The 25,936-nt window shown below is 53.2% G+C and overlaps 1 protein-coding gene across 1 annotated transcript in view; it reads left to right on the top strand.

Annotated features, from left to right (window-relative positions):
- The window catches only part of TAF4 (TATA-box binding protein associated factor 4), an 80,241-nt gene that overhangs the window by 45,341 nt on the left and 8,964 nt on the right, over positions 1–25,936 (top strand). The window contains exons 2-14 of the mRNA XM_003932716.3: positions 3,604–3,764; positions 5,166–5,285; positions 7,849–7,968; positions 8,786–8,908; positions 10,256–10,345; positions 11,105–11,350; positions 13,498–13,645; positions 14,087–14,201; positions 16,584–16,753; positions 17,056–17,186; positions 18,615–18,740; positions 19,491–19,547; positions 19,999–20,118. Of these exons, the coding sequence (XP_003932765.2) occupies positions 3,604–3,764; positions 5,166–5,285; positions 7,849–7,968; positions 8,786–8,908; positions 10,256–10,345; positions 11,105–11,350; positions 13,498–13,645; positions 14,087–14,201; positions 16,584–16,753; positions 17,056–17,186; positions 18,615–18,740; positions 19,491–19,547; positions 19,999–20,118 (1,727 nt within the window). The remainder of the gene's footprint in view (positions 1–3,603; positions 3,765–5,165; positions 5,286–7,848; positions 7,969–8,785; positions 8,909–10,255; positions 10,346–11,104; positions 11,351–13,497; positions 13,646–14,086; positions 14,202–16,583; positions 16,754–17,055; positions 17,187–18,614; positions 18,741–19,490; positions 19,548–19,998; positions 20,119–25,936) is intronic.

The following is a 25,936-nucleotide window of genomic DNA, read 5'->3' as shown; positions in this document are numbered from 1 at the left end:
CCTCTGGAGCTGTACTCCATCCCGTCACCACCTGGAATTGCCCGTTTTAGCAGGATGAGGACTCTGAGGTCTTTGGGACAGGTGTTGTGTTTCTTGTTGCAGGTTTGATGTCTTCCTCCCTTACCGAGGGCCGGCTGTGCTTCTGTCTCCGAGAGCCTTCCTCCCTGTCAGCCTTGGCTCCTCTCTCGAGGGATGGGTGGGGATGAGGCCAGTGTCCCTGCAGCTCTCTCCGGGGAGCTCTCGGGCAGGAGCCTCCGCAGCCTTGAGGTCCCATCGATGAGGGACCTCACGATGTGGCAGGGCGGGCCACATCTGCCACATGCACCCCACTGCAGCGACGGAGAGGGGAGCAGAGGCATGAGGGGCGACTGCTTTTTGTGGGTCAGGTGCTGCCATAGCCACTGTCGATTACTCTTCAGTTAATTCTGTCTGGACGGAGTTAGGCTCCGTTACTGTGGTGTGGATAGATGCCTCCGGGTTATTTGTCTGCCTGAAGGAGTGGTCGTAAGCAGCGCTCATAGGACCCAGAACTGTGAGACCATCTTGGAAACATGGCAGCCGTTGGTGTTCTGACTGTCCTCAGACCATCACAGAGTGTCTGACTTTGCTTTTTGGCACAGTCATTAACCAGGGAGGCGGACAAGAAAGAGTCCCCGGACTCAGCGCCTCCTACGTGCTGCTTGTTGGAAGCGAACTTCAGTTCTGCTTAGGAGCTGTGACCACCCATGCTTGGTTCACAGGTATTTTCAATGCCTTTAGAGGCTACATTACACCTGCCTGAAGTCACGTGGTCACTTCTGTGGGAGTTTTTTTTTTTTGTTTGTTTGTTTAGGAGATGGGGGTCTCACCCTGTGGCCTAGGCTGGAGTGCAGTGATGCAGTCATAGCTCACTGCAGCTTCCAACTCCTAGGCTCAGATGACCCTCCCGCCCTAGCTTCCTGAGTAGCCGGAACTATAGTTGTGCCACCATGCCTGGCTAATTTTTAAAAAAATATTTTTTTGGCCCAGGTGCAGTGGCTCATGCCTGTAATCCTAGCACTTTGGGAGGCCAAGGTGGGTGGATTGCCTGAGCTCAGGAGTTCAGGACCAGCTGGGGAACATGGTGAAACCCCATCTCTACTAAGAAAAGTACAAAAATTTAGCCAGGTGTGGTGGCGTGTGCCTGTAATCCAGCTACTTGGGAGGCTGAGGCAGGAGGATCACTTGAACCCAGGAGGCGGAGGTTGCAGTGAACCAAGATTGCATCATTGCACTCCAGCCTGGGTGACAGAGTGAGGCGCCATCTCAAAAAAAAAAAAAAATACTTTTTGTAGAGATAGGGGCTCACTACATTGCCCAGTCTGGTCTCGAACTCCTGGCCTCAAGCGATCCCTCGACCTTGGCCGCCTAAAGTGCTGGATTCTGGTTGTGTGCCACCACGCCCACCCTGGCTTCTCAGAATTCTTGAGGAGGAGGAGCAGGTGTCTGAATGCAGTGAATGAAGTGTTGGATTTGAGGACATTGTATGAGTCAGGGTTCTCTAAAGGAACAGAACGAAAGGAGAGATGAATGCACGAAGGGGAGTTTGGAGTTTATAGAACTGACTTCCGTGATCACAAGGTGAAGTCCCACAATAGGCGGTGTGCGAGCTGAGGAGCCAGGAAGCCAGTCCAAGTCCCCAGATCTCAGCAGCAGGGAAGCCGACAGTGCAGCCTTCAGTCTGTGGCCAAAGGCCCGAGAGCGCCTGGCAAACCCCTGGTGTAAGGCCAAGAGTTCTCAAAGCCAAAGAACTTGGAATCTGATGTTCCAGGGCAGGAAGCATCCAGCTCGGGAGAGAGATGGAGGCCGGAAGACTCAGCCGGTCCAGTCCTTCCACGTTCCTCTGCCTGCTTTTATCCTGGCCACGCTGGCAGCTAATGAGATGGTGCCCACCCAGATTGACGGCGGGTCCACCTCTCCCAGCCCACTGACTCAGATGTGACTCTCCTATGGCAACACCCTCACAGACACACCCAGGAGAAGTACTTTGCTTCCTTCAATCCCATCAGGTTGACACTCCATAATACCCATGACAGACATGGGGGTGTTTACCACGTGTCTTGTTTTGGGGTCCCAGGCCTGTGAGTGCTTGGGTGAGAGTGGAACTCTCCCTCGTGGCTCACAGCAGCTCTGGTGGCCACGTGGCTGATGAGTGTCCTCCTGACTCGAAGGCTGTTCTCGGCGCTGTGGGCACAGACTTGGAGAGGGAGCCTTGGAGCCCTTTGCTGTTACTTTGTTTGTGAGCTCTGTGCTTGGAGAGTCCAGCAGGTTATTTGCTGCAGCTGGATGTTTGATTTTGTTTGTTTGATTTCAGCATGGTTTATTTTGAAAGGGATATTTTGGGGGAACGCTTTCTTAATGGACATAAATGTGGTTTTTGGATCAAGAATTTTCAGTGTTATCCCAGGGAGAGGCATTGCCATTATTCTTCATACCATGCTGAGTTTCAGAAGAGCCAGAGCCCAACAGCTTCACAGACTCCTAAGCCTTCTGAGAGTGCCCCAGCTTCTGAGCCCAGGAGGAAGACGCCCTGCGCTCATTTGTCATGATGACCAAGAGGAGGTTTTCAGGCCTTACTTCAGCTGTTTTGAGGCTATCATTTTCCCTTCTCCATAAAGGGAGGAAGGAGAGGCTGTGAAACGCAGTGGCCGCTCCCCGAGTCCTGAGGCTTGGCCGGTGTGCGATGGGTGGATGGGCACGCCGCTGGCAGTGCCTCGTTGCGCGTGTGTTTCGTTTCTCAGCCGGGCTGTGTGGTGCTGGGCCATCTGCGGAGGCTTCACTTGGGAAAGAGCGTGATGTTTATAGCCCTGCTTCGGCGGCTGCATCCCCACCTCTGTCATGGGAAGTTAAATTTAAAAGTTGGACAGTTGTGTTACTGTTTCTAGTGGAATTTATGATATAACTGGTTGCTGTTTTTTGAAGCTAAAATGAGTGCCAAACCTAACTGGTAGGATTTGCTGTCCTGTATTTCGCTCGAGGACCACGAAGGGCGAATGGTTCCTGGGGTGTGTCGCATCCCTGTGCCTGTGTTGTGGGTGTCAGGGCAGTGTGGGGACGGCACTGCCCCGCCTCCTGAGAGGAAGGTTCCGGGAAGGAGCCTTGTGGCCCACCTTCTCTCTGTTGGGTTTGGGTGTCACAACACAGCAGGCTAGGAGACTCCTGGAGTGTGGGCCGTAGACAGGGTTGTGCCCTCTAGGCCCAGCCCAGCAGACGTGACCATGGCATGGGCAGGAGGTGGGGGCAAGGAGACTGGCATGTCTGTGGGCTGTGTGGCTGGTTCGGGGTGTGAGGGCCTCTGGTGTGGCCGGTGGAAGCCATCACTACATTGTCTTGCTCGCTGGCTCATTTATAAAACGAAGGCTCAGGTGCCATTGGTTTAATGGCCTTCTAACAACCTTGACAGTTTCTTTGTCTGTATAACTTGTTGATTCACAAGCATGTTTTGAATTTGGGGGATTTGTGTGTTTTAAGACTTGACTTCCTGTGTTACTTTCTTACAGCCGCCGGCTTCTGCTGGGTAGGGCCAGGGACACCTCGCGGCTCTGGGTGGGTATGTCCCTGATGCCGGGTTTCCTTTGTCTGCAGGAATGGTTCTCGTCCGAAGTGAGAATGGGCAGTTGTTAATGATCCCTCAGCAGGCCCTGGCCCAGATGCAGGCACAGGCCCATGCCCAGCCTCAGACCACCATGGCGCCCCGCCCTGCCACCCCCACAAGTGCCCCTCCTGTCCAGATCTCCACCGTACAGGTGAGTGCGCGTGTGCCCTGGAGCGCGAACCCCTTCCCTGCCCAACCCCTCTCCCCACGCATGCTGGGGAAGCCTGCAAGGCCCAGGCACAGCCGTGGGTGGGAGCGAGGACTGGGAAGCGTGGGGGGCGTCCGTTCCTGTCCGGGATGGCCCCTGACGGCGTCGTCCTCCTGTCCTCCTCTTGGTGGCAGGGCTGTGTCCAGCTCGGAGACACCGGCTCCTGTAGTCCACTGCAGGGCTGGCCGAGTGTGGTCAAAGTGAGCAGTCCACGGTTGGCCGCCCCGGTCCCTTCCCTTCTCTCCCTGTGGCTTCACCTTCCTGTGCCTGTCCCCTGATCTGCAAAAGACTGTGCTAGAACTCCACTGGCCGGACTGCCGCCAGCGCCGCGTGGAGGCACTTAACGGCGCCAAGAGTCCTGGAGCGGCTGCGTGCACGTGGGGGTGGTTGCTGTTGTCAGGGGCGCATGAGGGCCGCACACACAACTGCGAGCCTTCAGGGCCGAAGCTCCCTACTCCCGAGCTGTGGGAGGGAGCATGGATTCTGACGTGGAGGGCAGAGTGCCCGGGACTCGCCTCTCCCAGCGTGTGTCTGTGTCTGGCCCCATGGCTGTCACCTGCACGTGCCTGCACGCTGTGTGTTCCTGCTCCATCTCCTGCCATGTTCCCTGGCGCTGTGACCCTGCTGCTCTGAACGGCCTGGCAGGTTTGTGAAGACTAGAATGACTTGACCAACATTCTCCTCCTGCCACCCACGTGACCTGCGTACCCTCTGGAGTCGTGCCTCTGTCCCATAGATAGGGACGCGGACGGACATGCAGGAGGCTGCCGGAGACCACCCCCGTCTGAAGTGGCACAGAACGGTGTCCTCAAGTCTGCAGCGCCTGTCTGCTGAGTGGGACGCAGCAGAAGACATTCGTGGCTTCACTTGCACTGCGGGCATCGCGTTGTGCTCTGCCGTCCGCTCTGTCCGTGTCAGCCTCCCTCCCACCAACTTCGTGGGCTCAGGATTGTGGCGTTCCACTGTTCCCGGTGGCCACCTCTCTTCCCCTCTGCGGCACTGACGGGCCGTCTGCCTTTGCCTCCTTTTTAATGATTGTTAATAAGATCGTAAGACGGCAGTGCAAGGACTGATTTCTAGATACCTGCGTTCTTCAGAGATGACCTTTTGCAGACTTTGTTAAGAAGCCTAATGGTGTGTTTATTGTAGTGTAGGAAAATACGCATCTTACACTGTTTCTTTGGTGAGACTTTAGAATGGTAGTGGCTTCATTTCGTGTCATGGACGAGCCTGTGGACCCACTGGGATGTACCACTTCTGTATGGAAGGAATCATTTTGTGTATTGTGCTGGGCGAATTCCTTTCACTCGTGCTTGTTTTTGGTGACTCTTACTTATTTTTCAGGCACCTGGGACACCTATCATTGCTCGGCAGGTGACCCCAACTACCATAATTAAGCAAGTGTCTCAGGCCCAGACCACGGTGCAGCCCAGCGCAACCCTACAGCGCTCGCCCGGCGTCCAGGTGAGAGGAGTGGGCGGCGGATCCACTGAGGCTGAGCGGCTACCAAGTGCGGTTTCTTTGATGCAAAGATCAGGCCTTAGGAGTTTTTTTTTTTTTTTTTTTTTGCTGGATACTAAGTCAAATTTGGGGAGGAAGGTGCTCCATGAAGGAAGTGCTTTTTCTCTGACCGCCAACATGGGATAAGTCAGGATTCCTTTTTTTCGGTCACACAGAATTTAACACCAGCAGCACTGTTGAAGCTTTCCACCATGCTGGAAGTATTAAAACTCTCTCCTTATTAATGCTTGATCGTAAGGCATGTCTGAAGCAGGAGCAGCCTGCGGTGAGGACAGTGTGCGTGTCTGCACGTGTGGTCTTGCGTGTGACCGTGAGGACGGCAGCTGTCGCTGAGGCGGATGTGGCCGAGACATCGTTCTCACTGTTGCGGGCACCGTGACTGTCGTGTTCACGACACCCTGGGAAGTAGATGCCCTTGCTTTTCTGAGCTGCAGTGCGGCGCGTACGCTGAGGTGACGGAGTTTCTGGGACTCCCTTCCGGCCATGCCGCCTGCACAGTGCCTGCCACGCCACGCCGCCACCCGGCCACTGACATCCCTTGTTTGTAGTGAGAGCGTCGTTCTAGAAGGGTTCTGCATCCACTCTGGTGGCGGCTGGTTTTCTAGAACGGCGTTTTCATCTACGAAGGGGAGCATGCTCTAGAGCAGGTGCTGGCCCCTCTCCTGGTGGTGCTGATGCCCCCTTTGGCCTGCAGAGCCCGGGAGGGTTTGTGTGTGGGCCAGGCTGTTCTGGAGAGCGCGGCGGAAGCGTGTGGAGGGGAATGGGCTGGCTGGTCAGAGGCACCGCTGAGCGCAGCAGCCTTCTCTGGGCAGTCGGGAAAGCAGCTGGGAGAACAGTGGCTCTCGGGGGGTTTTCTTTGCTCCTGGTGCCTGCGAGCGTCCGTGGACGCATAGGCCTTTGTGGCGTAGGTCACTGCCAGTGAAGCACCCGCCGTGAGCCAGGCGCTGGGGCTGGACGTGCTGTGCACGGATCCAGAGTCCTTGCCTCAGTGCGGCAGGCCCTGCTCCCATTTCTCAGTGGTGAAACGGAGGCTGAGGCCCAGGGGGTGTGGACTCTGGGGGCAGACCCAGCCCCCTGCCTCTTCCACCCTCACTGAGTCATGTCCTGGCCGGCTGCGGGTGCCGTGGCTGAAAGTGGGTGGAAGAGTGGTTCGGTGCCCGGGAGACACGTGCTGGCCTTTGGTGCAGGCCCCACCCTCGGCGGTTTCCCGGAAGGAGCTTGCTCAGCCTGTGCTCTGATTGGCGCCTGGATTTTTGGTTACGGTGACTTTTCTGAGATGGTAGTGCAGCTTATGGTTAAGTTTTTGCATTAAACTTAGTGGCAGACACAATCTGATATCATCTGAGTGAGATGTGTGTTCCTAGGAGCAGAAGTAAGTGTGAGTAGTCAGTTTCGATGGGAGAGAAAACTCTTGAAAGTGAGATGGGTCCCGGGTGCACCTGGCGTCTGGAAGCAGCAGCTCTTGTCCTTTTATGATGCCTTCACTGGAGGTTTTTATTTGACGTTTTTCAGTTAAAAGAAAAAAAAATCAATGCTATTGTTACAAGGGAAAGGATACACAGACTGACAAACAGCCCCTCTGCCCGCTGCCTCCTCACAGCCCCTCTGCACCCTGCTGGAAGCGGGGCAGGTTCAGAGCGGCTTCTCTGCTGCTGGGAGGGAGCTGCGCTCGCCGCTCCGGAGCTGTTCTCAGGGCTTACACTGCCCCCTGCTTTCAGAAGTTGCAAAGGAGTGTTTAAAAAAAGTTGGAGAGAGAAAATGTTGATGGTTAGATTTATAAAATAGAAAAGTACTAGTTTAAAATGTCAGTAAATATTTGCATTTTGATTATTCACGTAGAATGGAAATGTTAGGAATTTGACTATGGGCCAGTGAGTTGTCTGAACTCCCTTTTGGCGTCTGGCTGTTCATTTGTTTAGCAAAGCAGCCCCTCCCTTCTGACAGTTTGACTGACACTAAGACCCATCCTCCATTGCTCAAATCTGCTCTGAAAACTCCCTTTGTTGAGACTCGCTTTTGGGGAGTAAAGAAAGGTGGGTTTGGGCGATGGCAGGGAGCTGGGGACCCTCCCCTGTGGGAGGCTGCGGCTGTGGCACCCTGAGTGCCCTCTCGCCAGCCTCTGCCCTGGGATGATGGAGTTTTCTCTGTTTGCCGTTTTGATTTCTGAGAGGTGGGGATCTGGGTTGCCTGTTAGGATTGTTTACCCTGGTCAGCATGTGACTTTTTCCGCGGCATTTGAGGACCAGGGTCTCTGCAGCACCCGGCTTCGTGAACGTCCGCTTTCGATGCAGGCGCAAATCCTGCTTCCTCAGGCGCTCGGGGCTGCCGTTGTCGGGGTGCAGGGCACTCCCGCGTCCAGTGGCTGGCAGGTGGTCGGGGCCCTTGGCTGCCTGGGTGTCCTGGCGGCCGCAGGGAGGCTTATTTTCTCTTACTGGGCGTGAGGCTGGTCTCCCCTTGCCGGGCGGTGGCGTGAGATGCACTTACCTTGTGTTTTGGATTCTCGTAGCCTCAGCTCGTTCTGGGTGGTGCTGCCCAGACGGCTTCACTCGGGACGGCGACGGCGGTTCAGACAGCGACTCCTCAGCGCGCAGTTCCCGGGGCGACTGCCACCTCCTCAGCTGCCACGGTAAGAGCTGCTCCTGTCTGTGCCTTCAGAGATGGTCGGACGCGTCGCACGGGTTGCAGAGTGCAGCCTTGAGGCCTCAGGCTGGCTGCCGTCCCAGAGCACTGGCTGCCTGATTCACGAAGGGTCTCAACAGTCTGGGGCCCACGTGAGCGCGGGGGCTCGGCTGCTCTGCGGCGTGAGGTGGGTCCTGGGGGCCTCAGAACGCAGAAGTCTACAAATAGCAAAAGCCCAAACAGCCACCTTCGAAGAAGTCACTGGTGGCTGTTGCGTTCAGTCCGTGAAACAGCTGTTTGAGCTGACACTGGCATGTTTACCTGTACTGACGGACAGCTGTAAACAACGGGCCCCACTTTAAGACAGACTTTGCAGTGTTTCTTTGTGGCGAACTTTACGTCTCTTTAGTGGCCACCTCATCCGTGGTTCCCTCTGTGTCCCTTTAAATGGGCATCAGCTTGTCCTTGCGGTGGGCATCTTCGCAGCATCTCTCTTCCTGGTTCTGATAATTTGCTTAGCCACGTTCTTGGATTCGGCCTTGTGGGGCTGAGGGAGGTGCAGACTTCGGTGGCCTGTGGCTGATGTGGCTGGGCCATCCCTCAGAGCGTGGCCCTGGGGGATGGCCCAGCCACATCAGCCACAGGCCGTGCAGCACATGGCCCTGTACACCCGTGTGCAGGCCGAGAGGTGGTGCGTTTCTTGAAAGAAGTTTAGAGAATGAATACATGTATCTTTTACACACATGGGTATTTTACTAACCAAAGGCTGTGATGAAAATCTGCCTTTTAAGACTTTTCACTTATATCTTTTTACTTTAATCCAGGAAACCATGGAAAACGTGAAGAAATGTAAAAATTTTCTATCTACGTTAATAAAACTGGCTTCTTCTGGCAAGCAGTCTACAGAGACAGCAGCTAATGTGAAAGAGCTCGTGCAGAATTTACTGGTGAGAAACCTTGACTTTACGTTCCCTTTGCCCTAAAGCCCGTTGCGTAGGACAGACAGCTGTCGCTGCTGTGATCTGTGCTGGGAGTCCTGTGTCAGCAGGGAGAGCGCCTGGGAAGGCTGCAGGCAGAGGGGAGGGTGCGCACCTATCAGAGGTGTATGCGACCTAGCTGAGACTCCTTCCTGGGTCTGGGTGTTCTGGGGCCGGTGCCTGGAGGGCTCTTGGGCTTTGCCGTTTTCCCGTGCCTGTGTCCCTGTCTGTGGCTCTCTTCTCCTCTGGCTGCCCCTACTGTGCTGCACTCTGGTCAGGGCCCCCAGCAGCTCCCTTGTGGCCCTCTCCCTGCTCCTGTGTGACCTCTTGTAAAATTCCTCAGTGTCCGCGGTCCCAGCTAGAACAGGTGTTCTGCACCCCAAGACCAGCTGCGGCACATTTGTGCTCCAGTGGCAGAGCTGCCCCCTCCCGCCCCTACCCCTGAAACCTCTGTCGCAGTGAATAGCACTCTGTCCCCTGGCCAAAAGGTGTGAGGATTCTTGGCAGCCTCCCCTCTCCTTAACCCACAGTCCCAAGCTCCAAAGCTCTACCCATGGCCGAGTTCTCGGCCGTCGGCCTTCCTCAACCCCGTGGCTGTCTCATGGCCTGGGGGTATGTCAGCCTCAGCAGGATGGCCTGGGGGTCTGGAGTGACCAGTCTTTCCGTGTCTTCTCCTTGCCCACCTGACCACATCTCCCGAGTGTCTCAGGATTCAGTCCAGGCACTGCCTTCCCACCCGTGTCACCTGTCTTCCCGACCTTTATGCCACACTGCCCTCTGTTTCTGGGACAGGGTCTGCCCCTCTTGCTCTGGCTCCCTTGTGTCTGACTGTGGGCTCTGGGCACCCTGGCCGCTTGCAAGGGTGAGCGCGGCTGTCGTCTCCTCCTGAAGGCGCCGATGCCCTGACTGGCTGGATCCCGCCCGCGTGGCCCCTAACACACTGTGACCTCAGCACTGCGCTTGCAGTGCTGACTTTGATCATGGAGTTACTCTTAGGGCGAATTGCCGCCTAGCAACGTGCCTAACTAAACGTTGACTGAAAACCGGCGTTAAGGGACTTGGGAAAAGATGAGAAGTAGACAGGTGACCCTCCCAGGAAGAGACGCGGTTCGCAGCTGGCCGTGCTGTGGTGTTCGGGGCGAGCGCCTGTCACGCGTGTACCTGTGGAAGGTGTGGCACGCAGACTTTCCTGTCTGCTCTGTCCAGTGAAGCTCGGGGCGGAATCAGCCATAAAATACGAGACCAGAGTGATGCGGGCTTCAGAAGTGTGTGTGCAATCTCATTCAGCAGAATTTCCACATGGATTTTATTTTTAAGGATGGAAAAATCGAAGCAGAAGATTTCACAAGCAGGTTATACCGAGAACTTAATTCTTCACCTCAACCTTACCTTGTGCCTTTCCTGAAGGTAATTTCAAAGGCTCGAGTGCCCGCGAGCAGCAGGGCCAGGGAGGGGTGGGGTGCAGATGCGCCGGGCAGGCATTGCCTGTGCCGCCCGCAGGGCAGGGGCTGGGTGGGGGGGCCAGGCACACTGCCTGGGGACAGAACGTCAGGTTTTTTCTGTAAAGCAGGAGCTCCCCACACCGTGGCCTTGCAGTTCTGTCCTGTTGTGTGTGAGGGGGTGAGAGGGGTGTGTGTTTCCGGAAAGTGAAGTAGACGGGGAACGGGGTAGTGTTTGCAGAACTGGACAGGACCAAGGGTTTCAAGAGCGTCAGGCTGTCTCTGTTGGGTGATCACTGGTGTCAGGACATTAAAAAAATCAGTACATGTGTTGCTACCTATTTATGAGGTGCATGTGATGTCTTACTACGCTCGTAGAATCAGGGCACTTGGGGTCTGCCACCTTGAGCACTTACTTCCGTGTGTTGGGAACTTTCAGAATCTTCTCTTCCAGCGACATTAGAATATTTTAAAAAGTGTTTAACGATATGGCTCTTTTTGTTTGTTTTCTTAAACACATTTTGGACAGTTGCTATCAGGAATAATCCCGCTTAGTGGGAGGGCAGGGTGGAGTCCTGGCCCCTGACATCCAGATGTGCTGCTGTGAGGGCCAAGATCCATCTAACTCAGCTCAAAAGCTTTCTGTAAAAGTTGATATTTCTGAATCTTTAAGCGCGGAAAACCGACGCATGAACAACCCCCTGACCCTTTGTGTCTTTCCACCCAGAGGAGCTTACCTGCCTTGAGACAGCTGACCCCCGACTCCGCGGCCTTCATCCAGCAGAGCCAGCAGCAGCCGCCGCCCGCCTCGCAGGCCACCACTGCGCTCACGGCTGTGGTGCTCAGCGGCTCGGTCCAGCGCACGGCCGGGAAGACGGCGGCCACTGTGACCAGTGCCCTCCAGCCCCCTGTGCTCAGCCTCACTCAGCCCACGCAGGTCGGCGTCGGCAAGCAGGGGCAGCCCACGCCGCTGGTATGAAGGCGCGCCTCCTCGTCTGCACGGCCCACCATGCCTCTGCCCCCTCCAGCCTCTTAGATAAACCAGCCACGGCTCAGAAACCTTTTCCAAGCATGCAGGAAGGCCCCTGCTGTAGGAAGCTTGGGTATTACCTTAAATAGTTAAAATAGAAATCAGAGGTTGAGGCTTTGGGATTTTGTATTTTATTTCTCAGTAAAATGAAATACTCGAGAGGCTTTGAGCCACTGGCACGTCCCTGCCTTGCCTTGTCTAGTGACTGGTGTAAATGAATGCAATGTGTTTTTCGAGGATTTTGTGGGTAGATGTTCTCTTGGATTAGGAGCAGCAGTCCCAGCGTTAAGACAGGCACCTGCGCAGGACGGGCGGAGACTGGAGACAGGCAGCAGCCACAGCGCAGAGCGCTTTAGATGCGTCCCGGGAGGCGAAGCTGCAGCTGGTCACAGCGGGTCTTTTACGTGCAGTTCGGATCTGGCTTTCTTGGTTTTGTAGTCATGATGTTTGCCCTGCAGCTAGAGGAAGGACGTCTTCGCCAGAGGAGTTACGTTTCAAGCACGTTCACGGGCAGAGGGATTCACCACACGTAGAAGCGCAGTTTCACAAAGGTGTCAGGGGGCTTTCCTCCTGTAAAGATAGCTTAAGAAAATAAAACAGTGCAGGCTCCCCGTCATGAACAGGTATGTTTCATGATGGTGCACACGTCAGAATCAGCCGGGTGAGGAGTGTCCAGTAGGGAGTTGGTTCCTGTGCTCCGTTGAAGTTGCATTTGTTTTTATCTTGATATTATCGAGGAGAACGGGGTTGAAATGGCATGGAGGGAGAGTTTTCCTTACGAAGGCCAGAGAAGCACGGACACCGGGAAGGGCTGAGGTCCTGCGGGAAGGGCTGAGGTCCTGCGGGAAGGGCTGAGGTCTGCGCAGAGGCTTCCTTGCCTTCCTTTTGAATGCAGAGGGGAAGAGATTTCCATGCCCTTGCTTTAGTATAGTGTGAGGACAGAACTTCCCTATTCATGCATCAGTAGGGCTAGTTAACCCAACAGGTGAGTTCTGTTGAAGCAGGGGCAGTCTGTGGACATTTTCTTGCCAGGTTGTGACCTCTGGAGTGTAGTCACACACGCGCAGCACGGGCGTTTCTAGAAGATGCTGTGTTCAGCAGCAGGATCACCTCTGCATTCTGCTTCCCTGGGCTCTGCCTGACTGTGTGGGCAGAGTCTACAGAGCGCAGCCAGTGGGGTCTGGGACATCCCATCCGTTGCCTGCGCCCTGAAGCCTGTGGAGGCAAAACCTGGGCTTTTCCGTGATTTGACGGCAGGCTCCCTAAGTGCAGGGCTGTCTTGAGCATTTGACAGCAGGCTCCCTAAGTGCAGAGCCTGTCCTGAGCACTTGACAGCAGGCTCCCTAAGTGCAGGGCTGTCCTGAGCATTTGATGGCAGGCTCTGTAAGTGCCGAGCCTGTCCTGAGCATTTGACGGCAGGCTCCCTAAGTGCAGGGCTGTCCTGAGCATTTGACGGCAGGCTCCCTAAGTGCAGGGCTGTCCTGAGCATTTGACGGCAGGCTCCCTGTGCCGCAGAGCCTGTCCTGAGCCCTTGACGGCAGGCTCCCTAAGTGTAGGGCTGTCCTGAGCACTTGACGGCAGGCTCCCTATGCGCAGGGCTGTCCTGAGTATTTGATGGCAGGCTCCCTAAGTGCAGGGCTGTCCTGAGCACTTGACGGCAGTCTCCCTAAGTGCAGGGCCTGTCCTGAGCATTTGACAGCAGGCTCCCTATGCGCAGGGCTGTCCTGGCTGCCTGAGGCTCTTCCTGTCCAGTGTGGGTGTTCGGGTTTTGTTGAATACATGGTTGCATTGTAGGCCGCTTCCCCAGGCCCCCACACATGTTCTGCAGCATAGAGTTTACCTGCCAGGGCACCTTTGCAAAAGGTGCAACTAAATTCTGAAACCTCTGGGCCCAGAGGTTTGGGGCCGGGCCTTGTGGGCTTGAGCATTGGCTTTTGACAGGGACACAAGGGCCCCAGCGTCCTGGAGACGGGCCAGAGCACAGGCTGTGGTCAGTGCTGCTGGGTTTTGGGGTGGAGAGGAAGGGAAGGGAGGAAGCTCCTGCTAGGGACTTGGGGCATGCTCACTGTTCTCTGCTGGCTCTGCCTCAGGTGATCCAGCAGCCTCCGAAGCCAGGAGCCCTGATCCGGCCCCCACAGGTGACGTTGACGCAGACACCTATGGTCGCGCTGCGGCAGCCTCACAGCCGGATCATGCTCACGACGCCTCAACAGATCCAGCTGAACCCGCTGCAGCCAGGTGAGGGCCTCTCACGGCCAGGGCGGCCTCCAGAGCCAGCTGCCCTGCGCTTGTATTTATTTTATTTTAATTGTGGTAAAATGTACATATCATAAAATTGGCTATTTTAAGTGTCTGGATCAGTGGCATTAATTTCATTTGCCGTGTTGTGTAACCATCCCCACTGTCAGTGTGATTTTAAATGTTATTTACACATTTACCACAGTGAGCTGCTTCATGTGTAGTCATTCCTGCACTTAAAAAACTTTGATGAAATACGGGAAAATAAATGCTGGAGAGAGACAGCTTATACTTTGCACTGTAATTTAGAGTTACTAACATGAAGTTTTTGGAAACTATTGTAGCTAATTAGGAGAGTGGTAGCTGTGCCCTTAGGCCTGTAAGGCCCATGGTTTGTCTAATGAAAGCCTCGTGTGGTTCCACTGTGTGTTTGTTTTGTAGTCCCTGTGGTGAAACCCGCCGTGTTACCTGGAGCCAAAGCCCTTTCTGCTGTCTCGGCACAAGCAGCTGCTGCACAGAAAAATAAACTCAAGGAGCCTGGGGGAGGTTCGTTTCGGTAAGGAATGGGCCTGTGTACACCGGAGGAGCGTGGCCAGAACGGAGGAGACTCAGAGTCCGCGCTGCTCCGTTCCCGTGCCTGGGCCTTTCCCACACGGCCTGGCGGCCGGGAGCCCCGAGGCGGCTGCTCCACGCTCACTGTGACCACACTGTCACACACGTGCGTTTTCCTGTGGAGTTGGCTCAAAGAGGTTTTGCTTCATACACAGCCAGAAAGCAAATCAACTGATTTTTTAAATATGAACTAAAAGAAAATTCATTTTTAAATATAACATAGTACTTTGAGTTCCTTGTTTTCATCGCATAGAATGCCTCACTTTCCACACATTCAGCTTCAGAGCCCTCGGAATGCTGCACTGCCAGGCGCAGTGGCTCACGCCTGTGGTCCCAGCACTGCAGGAGGCTGAGGCGGGAGGATCGCTTGAGCCCGGGAGTTTGAGACCAGCTTGGGCAACAGAGTGAAACCCTATTCAACAAACAAAAAATTAGCCAGGCTTGGTGGTGTGCCCTGGTGGGCCCAGCTACTTGGGAGGCTGAGACGGGAGGATCACTTCTGCCCAGGAGTTCAGTGTTACAGTGAGCTATGATTTTACCACTGTACACCAGCCTTGGTGACAGAGTGAGACCCTGTTTCTAAGAAAATAAAAAGAAACGCTGTGCTCTGCCTGGGCCTCCTGGAAAGCAGCCGGTCTGAGCATCACCGTCAGTCAGGGAGGTATTTACGGGACCTGAGCAATGGGAGAGTCCTGGGATGGTCTCTCTTGTGATCAAGCAGTGCGGTAGTGTGTGTATTTCAGGAAGTCTTCTTGTGAATTTTCCCTTTCCCAGACACTTCATCCCTAAAAGCATCAGGCAGGCAGAGCAGGCTTGGGGAGTAGCTGTGGCCTGAGCCAGAGTCCAAGCCCAAACAGGGAGAGGCTGCCAGCATGCCTGGGCTGGCGTGAGGCTGGTACCGCAGTGAGAAGGGAGGGCACTTAGGGACATACACAGGTCAAAGAATTAATCAAGGCTGCGGGGAGCCTTGGTGTTTTGCTGTCAAGGAGTCAGTGGCCTGGCAGAAGGGATACAGGAGAGCGAGTCCTGCCGGGCCGCTCAGTAATGCTGATGCAAACGCCCGGACTTCAGTGTATGTCAGCAGGCGCGGAGAACCATGGATCTTGCCATAAGTTTCTAGCTTTGTCCACTGCAGGACCCTGGAGCAGTAACACCCAATAGCTCTGAGCACACCTAGTGCTCAGAAGTCAGCTTCTAAAAACCGTTTTCCTCTAAAATGTCAAGGGCTCCTGAGAGAAAAGGCTGATTTCAGGGCACAGATAAGGAAATACAAGATGAGTGGAGACCGTCTTGTGTCAGAGAGCAGTGGACATAGGCGTGACGTGGACGTGGACGTCAGCAGAGTGTTCTCCCTCCCATGGCCGGGTCCCTCAGCTGGAGCCCTAAGCTGTGCAGCCCAGTCACAGCCCATGACCGCCGGGGATGCCAGGCTGCGGCCAGACCCTGAGTGAGCACGTGGAGCCCATAGGAGGACTGGGCGTGAGGAGTTGGCATAAGGACTAATGTAGAGCTCCTCCCTGAGACACAGCGACACCAGGAGATGCCAGGCAGGCCCCTGGCCTCATGTTGAAAGTCCACTGCTGGAGGCAGCAGGTGGAGGCCGCGTGTGTGTGGAATTCCCAGCAGAGCTCTTAGCCCACATCTCCTTACAAGGGGGCCAAAGTCGGCCTGGAGGAGGGCGTCCTGCACACAGCTGGCTCTGCCTTCCAGGTGTCGGGGCAGCCCAGGAGTCAGGAAAGGCTGAGGAGCCTTCCAGCCCGAGGAGCCGGACAAGACATGGCAGCTGCAGGCAGCTGGGGTTGGGACGTAGACTCTCCTGCGGGGAGAGGCGCTGCTGGGACCAGGGCCCCTGTGGCAGGACCTGGGGAGGGGCCATTCATCATGGCGCCGTCTCAGTGGCACCCTGCTTCTGGAGGGAATGCCCTTGTCTGTAGGAAACACCTGCAGAACGTTCCAGGTGGAGGAAAGTCAGGTTAGCAACTTTCAGGTAAATCAGGAAAAAGATCTGCGTACTTTTCTTTTATTATGAGTCTTTAAAAAGAATTTAATGCTAGCTCTGGCTTTGACTGTGTGAAGATGTTATCCGGCATCAACTCTCTGCTCTCCTAGCACAGAGCAGTCGAGCTTTCCAGAAAAGCAGCGAGGCACCCTCTTTGCTGTGGCAGACGCAGCGGGTGCAGGCGCTGGGAGGAAGGCCTCGGCTCTGCCCTGCCATCCACACGTGGTTTCCTGCCCTTACAGTGTCGCCTCCAAGTCAGGACCATCTCAGCCCTCCTCCCGATGAGTTCCTTGTACAGTTAGAATGATCTTTCCTTCTTTCCCCAAGGGACGATGATGACATCAATGATGTTGCATCGATGGCGGGAGTCAACCTGTCAGAAGAAAGTGCGAGAATATTAGCCACCAACTCTGAACTGGTGGGCACGCTGACACGGTCCTGTAAAGACGAAACCTTCCTCCTCCCAGCGCCTTTGCAGAGAAGAATATTAGAAATAGGTACGTCGGTGCTTGTTAACAGTCCTTATGCAACGGCTGTGCTGCTGGGGCGCGGGGCGGGGGGGGGCTTCTGGTGAGCACACCTGGTACCTCGTCATGTGTTTTGTCTGCGTTTGTGATTGCCACATGGTTGGTGGTGGTGGTTCTTGGGTAAAGTGTGAGCACCACTGCCTTCCACCTGCCGGCCTGTCTGGCCTGTCTTTGGGCTGTATAAAAGCAGTAACCTCGGAATGAGCAAATGGGTGTAAAGAAAGAACCGTGCTTAATGATTTTGAAATACTGTTTTATTGCCTGATCTTTAGGTAAAAAACATGGTATAACGGAATTACATCCAGATGTAGTAAGTTATGTATCACATGCCACGCAGCAAAGGCTACAGAATCTTGTAGAGAAAATATCAGAAACGGCTCAGCAGAAGAACTTCTCTTACAAGGTAATGGGCTGTTTGTTGAGGAGAGCATCGTTCTGTTGTTGGCTCCCACTCTGCTGGCTGGAAGCCTCCCTCCTCAGGGCAGTGGGTCCCGAGTGCCCCGTTCCTTTTGAGCATGTTTTGGATTTCTTGTAGGACTAGATTTTGGGAAGACTTCCTTTCTTGTAGCCACGTGGTGCTGGTGCCTGTGAACCCGGGCGAGGGAGGAGGGAGGGAACCTGCAAGAGAACAGGGTGCTCTGGAGAGGGTTACCTTTTTTTTTTTTTGAGACAGGGTCACTCTTTACCCAGGCTGGAGTGGTGCAGTGGTGGAATCAAAGCTCACTGCAGCCTCAACCTCCCGGCCTCAAGCAGTCCTCCTGCCTCAGGCTCTGGAGTAGCTGGGACCACAGGCATGAGCCACACCTGCCTCATTTTTTCTTTTCTTTTTTCTGTTTTTGAGACAGGGTCTCACTCCGCCCCCCAGACTGGAGTGCGGTGGTGCAATCTCATCTCACCACAACCTCCGCCTCCTGAGTTTAAGTGATTCTTGTGCCTTAATCTCCCAAGTATCTGGGACTACAGGCACAGAACACCACACCCAACTAAGTTTTGTATTTTTTTTTTTTAAGACGGGGTTTCACCACGTTGGTCAGGCTGGTCATGAACTCCTGACCTCAGGTGATCCGCCCACCTTGGCCTCCAAAGTGCTTGGATTACAGGCCTGAGCCACCATACCCGGCCTGAGTTTTGTATTTTTAATAGACGAGACAGGGACTCACTGTGTAGCCCAGGCTGGTCCTGAACCGCTTGCCCCAAGTGATCCTCCTACCTCGGCCTCCTAAAGTGCTGGGATTACAGCCATGAGCCACCATGCCTGGTGGGTTTTACCTTGTGGAAGGTGCACCTGTTCGCTCTGTGGGTGCCCTCCTCTCTCCCTGGGCTGTGGGCTGGACTGGCAGTCCCAGAGGTGCCGCTGCCCTTTCCTCCTGAAGCAGCTTTTCCACGTACAATGTGCCTTCCTCGCCAGCAGTCACAAGAACGCTCTTCTGAGGGCAAGCTGGGCGAGGTGGTGCCTGTCCCTGCAGCCAGGAGACAGCGCCTTCAGGGCAGCTCTGAAAGTAAACACACTTAGCCCTTGCTGTAAGAGTGGTTCTGTGTTGCTGCAAAAAAGGTAAATATTACTTTAAAAAATCAGCCGTCAAAGTGTATGAAAGGGACACTCTCCCACAGGCCCCCTGAGGCAGCTAATGTGGGACTTCTTTCTGTGGACGTGAGCACCGCCCAGAGCCCTCGGGTGCAGCATCTGCGGGGCGGGAGGGGTCTGGTCCTTGCCACAGTCGGCCGGATGGAGGGAGGGCGTTGTGCGAGGATGGTCCAGTGGTGCTAGACTGCCCCCTTCGTTGCTGGCTTCTCAGATGGATGACAAGCAGTATTTTAACTTTCTTCATAGGATGACGACAGATACGAGCAGGCGAGTGACGTCCGGGCACAGCTCAAGTTTTTTGAACAGCTCGATCAAATCGAAAAGCAGAGAAAGGATGAGCAGGAGCGGGAGATCCTGATGAGGGCAGCAAAGGCGAGTGCTGGGTGTCTGCCGCCGCCGCCTGGGCCCTCCCATCTCGGGCACAAGCTGAGGAGCTCACCGAGACACTGGGGTTTCGGGGGTCAGAGCCTGTTTTGGGTGTTGTCAGTGGAGATGCAGAGAGAAGCCTTGTTCATTCGGGATGAGCATAGATGCTCGGGAAGTGGGGCTTCTTCAGATTCCCAGCACCCCACGTGCCACGCGGTCACACCCAGGTGTGAGACGCTTGTTTCCGGAGCCCCCTGCATGTGCTGGATTGGACACTTCACACTCACATTGCCCTTGTTCTAGAATGTTCACAGCCAGGCGAGGCGCCTCTGCGTAATAGAGTCAGACAGGAGACTGCAGTTCCCTGGGGACAGGGTGGGTGCTATGGAGTGGAAGGGGCACATGCTTCGATCATGGCCCCAGGCTGCCCGGTCCCCAGTGTGTTGGGTGGGACCACACCTGAGTTGGAGCCTGAGGCCCGTCCTGCCCGCCCTCGTCCGGTCACGTCAGGTGAAGCCAGTGACTGGTGGGTGACTGTGCCTTCTTATATCCGAGTGTTACTGATTTTTCTCGAGAGTACTGGCTTTTTTCATGGTGTGTGATACAAATTTTCATCTTTGGCTGTAAGCATTTAACAAATTTATTATGCCTTCTTTCGCATTGCCTAAATGTTACTGTAGCGTCAGTAAGTTAACACATTTGTTAAATGATAAACATTTAGTTCATAACTTACTTTTCTACCTCTTTCAAAAATAGTCTCGGTCAAGACAAGAAGATCCAGAGCAGTTAAGGCTGAAACAGAAGGCAAAGGAGGTGAGTCCTGCTAGCCATGGGGCCTCAGTGCACACTCTCAACGCCCCACGGGAGCGGAGCTAAGGAGTCCGTGGCACTTCTGTGCGACGGGCATTTGTGTGTCTGTTTAAAATGTTTGGAAAGTTTAAGTAAACACCATGTCAAAGGTATTTTCTGTGCAAACAGTTGGCGTTCTACTTTTAAATTCAATGGTGACTTCCCTTTGCGGGGCGTTAGTCTCTGTGCTTTTCACTTGCTTATATTTTCTGAGAGTTTTAAGATGAATATATGTTGCTTTTTAAAACATTTCATTTTTCTGATGGTAGAATGTGCTTACTATTTAAAAAGTCAAAACACAAAAGAAGTTAAGATTCAGAAAATGATAGAAAACCATTTGGTATCTACGCATTACTTCGCAGTTAAGCAAAAACCATGAAAAATAACGCTGTTTGTTTCCTTTTCAAAATACAAGATGCAGCAACAGGAACTGGCGCAGATGAGACAGCGGGACGCCAACCTCACGGCACTAGCAGCGATCGGACCCAGGAAGAAGAGGAAAGTGGAGTGTCCGGGACCGGGCTCGGGAGCAGAGGTACCGCAGCGGGGCGGGGTCCAGGCCTGGGGGGGCCTTGCAGCGCCTTCGGGCCTCCCTCTTCTGGGGGACAGACACACGCAGGGGCATTTGCTTTCTCACCATTTACATGCTGTCTTGCCTTTCCTGGAATATTTGTTTTACATTTGGCATTTTAAATCCGAATCAACTTACTTGTGAATATCACGTGAGCTGAAAGTCTTCTTCGTGAGGACGTTTGGTTACCACGTGAGGTTTAGGCTGGACTTGAAAAGGACGTGGGGAAATGATAACGGTCAGAAGAATGATCCGAGCGGCAGCAGCGGTTCTCGCTGCGGCGGGTCTGTGGGATAAGCCCCTGTAGGAGAGTGGACAGTTGGAATGAAGGGATGGAATTGCTGCTGGCTGCTGTTTGTCCAAATTCTGTTACTTTCTTGTTTGTGGTAACCTTTTACTCTAATAGCTTTAAACGCAGCCCTAACATGTTGTTTTTGCTTTCAGCAGTGGGTTGTTTTTTAAGTAACAGGAAGAAAGAAGAGTCTTTTCTGTTTCCCTCCTTATTTGCCACCTCCGGTACTGCTCGTTCCTCCCCGTGGGTACCTCTTTCCATCTGCCACCGTTTCCTTTTGGCTTGAAGGCGAGCGGTGGCGTTTCTTGTGGTGCAGGGTCTACTGGTGATGGGTTCTCTGGTTTTGTTTACGTGAAAATAGTTGTATTTCACCCTCATTTTCAAAGGATATTTTTACTGGTTACAAAATTCTAGGCTGATTATTTTTTTCTTGTGAAACTTTCAAGTCCTTGTTCCACTGTCTTCTGACATTCTGCTAAAAGTTTTAATTTTAAATTTTCTTAGACACAGGGTCTCACTGCGTCTCCCAGGCTGGCGTGCAGTGGTATGATCATGGCTCACTGTAGCCTCGACCTCCCCAGGCTCAGGTGATCCTCCTACCTCAGCTTCCAAAGTAGCTGGGACTGCAGGTGCGTGCCACCATGCCTGGCTGATTTTTTTTTTTTTTTTTTTTTTTTTTAGAGACAGGGTCTTACTGTGTGGCATGGGCTGGTCCTGCTATAATTTTTTACTTTTTTCCCTGTACATAATATGCTTCATGTCTCTGGCATGACTTTTAATCTTTGTTTTGAGACGTTTAATCTTTGTTTTTTAGAGGTTTGTCTGTGATGTGTTTTGGTGTGGTTCTCTGGATATTCAGCCTGCTTCAGGTTTTCTGAGCTTTGTAGATCTGTAGGTCTTTCATCAGATTGGGAGCATTTTGGCTAGTATTTCTTCAATTTTTTTTTCCATTTCAGTCTCACTTTCTTCTGTGGGGGCTGTTAGGCCGTTCTATGTTAGGCCCGTTGATGCTGCCCCGCAGCTCTTCGAGCCTGTGTTCCTGGACTTGAGTCTTTTTTTCTCTCTGTTTTCCAGACTGGATGATTTCTGCTCATCTGTCTACAGGGTCCTTGGTGGATGGATTTCTGCCATCTCCATTTGAAATTTCCGTTTGCTAATGTATTTTGCAATTTTAAGATTTCCATTTAGTTCTTTTTTATAGTTTATAAGTGTTTGCTGAAATTCCCTTTCTGCTCTCTTACCGTGACCATATTTCCTCTGAGTGCATTTATTAAAGTTGTTTTATAAGGTTTGTGTCAAGTTCAGCACCTGGGCTGTCTGACGTTCAGTCTCTCTCGGGCGTGGCTCTCCTTGGCCTCGGGCCACTCTGTCTCCCTGCACGGCTCGTGATTGCCTGCGAGAGACTGGATTCTGGGATTTCCTCTTAGGAGTGTTGACTGTTGCGGGCAGTTGAGTACTGGCTGACCATCTCGAGTTTGTGTGGCTTTTTCATTTTGTCAGCAAGGATCTTGGAAAGCCCAAGGTGTTTCTCAAGTCCCTTTAACTTAGTGGGACTCAGTTTGCAAACCCTGTCTTTCCCGTCTGGGTTTGGCTTTGGGCTTTGCTAAGGTAGGTCTTACTCCGGGGCGTGATCCTGACTTACAAGGAAAGGTCTTGCTGCTTGGGCAGGCTGGACTCCCATGCTTCTGGTCTTCCCCTGTACTCTGCCCGACCCCTGGCTCCTCTCTTTTGCTCCCAGGCCCTTGGCAGCTGCTGTCTGCTGCACATAGGACAGTCCCTTTTGGTATGCCGGTGCACTCTGGGACAGGATCAGGGTAGTGGCCTGATCAGGGCACAGCTCTGCCCTCCTACCAGGGCTGTTGGAAGCATGTGGGTGGGATGTCCCAGGCCTCAGTGCTGGGGCTGGCCTGCCCAGATCTAGCAGTGACCTCTGAGAAATGGCCACCTGGTGTGGAGAGGAGGTACTCTAGGTTTGCTAGACACTGGAGTTTTGGCAATACGGCATCTCAGAGGTTCAGAGAAATCCCTCCTGGGACAGTACAGGTTAAAATGTCAGATACAATGTAGGAAAAAAATATAAACATCTTGTCCTTATAAATGCATGTGTGAGATGTAGATAAATTAGGGGGATTCTTCTTTGGGTCAGAAATAAGTGAAAGAACGGATTCCCAAGGCTCACACGGGCTCTGGCCGCTGTGTGGCTGGGGGTGTTGGCCTGGGACAGGAGGCCGCAGCTGGAACCCGCACTTGCCTGGGTCTCGGCCTGAGTGCCCGCTGGCTGTGAGGCCTGCAGCCCACAATGCAAATATAGTTGTAAACCAAGAAAGAGCTGAAATTCTGAACAATAACACCATATATTGAGAAGAGCACTTAGAGTTAAGGACTCTTAGTATTTTGTGGGGGAGGTTAATGATATTGATTAGCCTTTTTTTTTTCTGGATTTCTTTTACGGCTAACTGAATTGTCACGAGGTGTAGACCACGTAGCCCATCATCAGTTCAAGAACTAGAACGTTCACCTTAGAATCCCCCCACCCTCCATGTGCCCCACCACGTCACAGCTGCCTTTACCTCCCTCCAGAAGTAACTGCTGCCCTGACTTTACGGTGAAGCCAGAAAGAAATGCCAGGGTATGACAATCCTTGGTTGTGTAACCAAGACACTCTGGTTAGCCTTGCCATGTTTTTCCCATTAAACTTGATTGAAAAGGAAACTTTAAAATCAAAAAAAAAAAAAAAAAAAAAAAAAAAAGGCTGTCGGTCCCTCCCACCCCTCCGTTACTTTCTTTTCCTTACAACGTGTTTGTTGAAGGACCGGGTCATTTGGCCTAGGGTGTGTCCGGAGTCAGGATTGCTGGTGGCGCCCTGGGGTGCACTTCTGCCTGTTCCTCCGTCTTCTGAATTTCCCGCACGTTGATGGCTGGACCCAGAGGCGACTCTGACGCTGGCTGCACCCTGCGGCAGGATCCTGGGTGCTGGTGTGCCCCTCACTGGGAGGACACAGGTCTGGGCCGTGCACTCCGGGGATGGTGGCTGGTCATGCTTCATGCCTAGGGTCCCTAGTCCCTTGAGGTTGGAGACGGCAGTGCTCTTGGTCTGTGAGTTCTTTTCCTCTTCCTAGTTGGGATGTTCTTTTGGAGACTTCCCCCACTGCTGTTTGGCCACGTGGTGGGTACAGCGCATAGAGGGGACGTGGGATAAGTGCTTGTGTGTTTCCTTTCATATACCCAGTTGAAGATAACGCATCAGCTACATGTCATCCTCAGAAGGTGACAGGCAGTTTTATTTTTTAGTACGTTGTTTTTATTTTTTCTCGTCGTAAACTCAAAGGCTTGCACCTCTCATATTGGTCACAGTTCAGATTGTGCCGTCCTTGGCCAGTGGAAGCATCTCCAGCTTGATTCCTGAGTCACGCTGGGACGTGGTTCTGGCGTCTTTGCCATCTGGACATTAACATGTGTCAGGCGCACCTTAAGCTTTCCTGTTTCAGACCTGGAAAGAGTCATTTCTCCAAGAACTGGTTTCTTCTAGTGGGAAACGGTATTGGAAGACCACTCTCTGGGACTAGGGCTGTCATTGCCACTGGGGTGGGGAGGCCTTTTCAGTGGACAGAGCTAGGGAATGTGTGTAAAAACAGGGTCTCATGGGTTTATATGGCTATTTCCAGTTCAGGTGGTTTAAATTCAGAGGTATAGGAGTTGCCTGCTTCAAAATGACGTCTTTATCTTCTACAGTAAGAATTCTGGCTCTTGGCTGCCCCTGTGGCTCCGGGGCTGGGTAGTTGGAGGGGAGGGCAGAAGAACGGGAGAGGAAAAAAAGAACCCTGATTCTCACGGACATGGGAGGTAATAGAGTTAAAATACCTCCTAACTTTGCATGTAGCCTGAGAACAAGAATACGGACCTCCGTTGTTCCGCACTGCGGTGGTGGAAACGGCTGGAAGCCGCTCGTGTGCCCTCTGCCTTGGCCCTGTTTTTTGTTTTGTGTTGTATTTATGTTGCCGAAACATGCAGCTGTTTAACACCATAAGCTCTCCCGTTGGCCCTCTTTGAGTTTTAGTGCCATAAATAATGACATGTGTAATGCCGTGACTCGTCTCTATGTTGTGTCTCTGTGGTCGTTTTGGTTTTTCCAAATTTCCTTCTCCGCTAGATTCTTTTGGAACACTTCACGGGAACAGCCTCTCCCAAGTTCCCGCCTGCTGATGACTTTGTGCCTTTTGTACGTGAAGGTCGGTTTTGATGGGGGTAAATCCTTGACTCACGTTGTATTTCCTGAAGCATCTTAAAGATGTTACTCTGGATCGTTTCCTCCGTAAAGTGTTGCTGTCCAAATCTGATGAGAGTCTCATTTGACTTCCCTTTGTAGCCATGTTTCTCCTCCCCGGGCACCCTTCTCTTGCAGGCCCGGTCATGCCACTGGCGGGCGTCCCGGGTCGGTCCTGCGGGCTGCTGTTCTCCGGACCGGGCCGGTCCTGCGGGCTGCTGTTCTCCGGACCAGCCGTGCTCCTTCTGTGCTGTTCCCAGGTTCCTCAGGGAAGTCTGGTGCAGCTGGCCGCATTCTTCCCATGTCGTTTCAGGCCGCCTTAGGGACATCTGGAATAATGACCCTTTGTGTTTGTTCTGTTCCCTTCTTTCTTTCTCAGAGTCCCGTTTTCCACATGTTGGATCTTCTTTGCCTGCTGGAGCAATTTTTATAGTCTTAATTTTAAAAATCTCTCTCTCTCTCTCTCTCTTTTTTTTTAAGGGACAGGGTCTTTATCACCCATGCTGGAGTGCAGTGGTGCAATCACAGCTCACTGCAGCCTCGACCTCCAGGGTTCAAGCAGTCCTCCCACCTTGGCCTCCCTAAATGCTGCTGAGCCACTGAGTCCAGCATAATTTCTCTCTCTCTTTTTTTTTTTTTAATTTTTTGGGACGGGGTCTCCCTCTGTTGCCCAGGCTGGAGTGCAGTGGCTCTATCTTAGCGAGATCTCAGCTCACGGCAACCTCTGCCTCTCTAGTTCAAGTGATTGTTCTCCTGCCCCAGCCTCCCGAGTAGCTGGGGTTACAGGCATGTGCCACCACACCCAGCTAATTTTTTTGTATTTTTAGTAGAGATGGGGTTTCGCCATGTTGGCCAGCCTGGTCTCAAACTCCTGACCTCAGGTGATCTGCCCATCTTGCCCTTCCGAAGTGCTGGGATTACAGGTGTGAGCCACCATGCCTGGCCTCATTTTTCTCTTTTTAAAAAAATTATCTATTTTGTCCTTTTTGCCTTCCGTTTCTCGAGGCATGATCTGCTGTTGACCTGCCGTTTTGAGTGTGCTTTTCTGAGGTCTTTTAGGGCCCGTAAGGATGCTCTTCTGCTGCTTTTCCTCTTTTTCTGTCATAGTAATCATCTGGGGTTTTACCTTGACGCTTTTCTGTTGCTAATTTTGACGTGGGTTTTGGTTTCTTGAACTTGTAACAGGACACGTGGCCTGCAGTGTTTGCTGACTCCATGGTGCTCCT

Source organism: Saimiri boliviensis, chromosome 9 (genome assembly GCF_048565385.1).
Source record: "Saimiri boliviensis isolate mSaiBol1 chromosome 9, mSaiBol1.pri, whole genome shotgun sequence".
NCBI classification, from domain to species: Eukaryota; Metazoa; Chordata; class Mammalia; order Primates; family Cebidae; genus Saimiri; species Saimiri boliviensis.
This window is presented reverse-complemented; position numbering and strand designations above follow the sequence as displayed.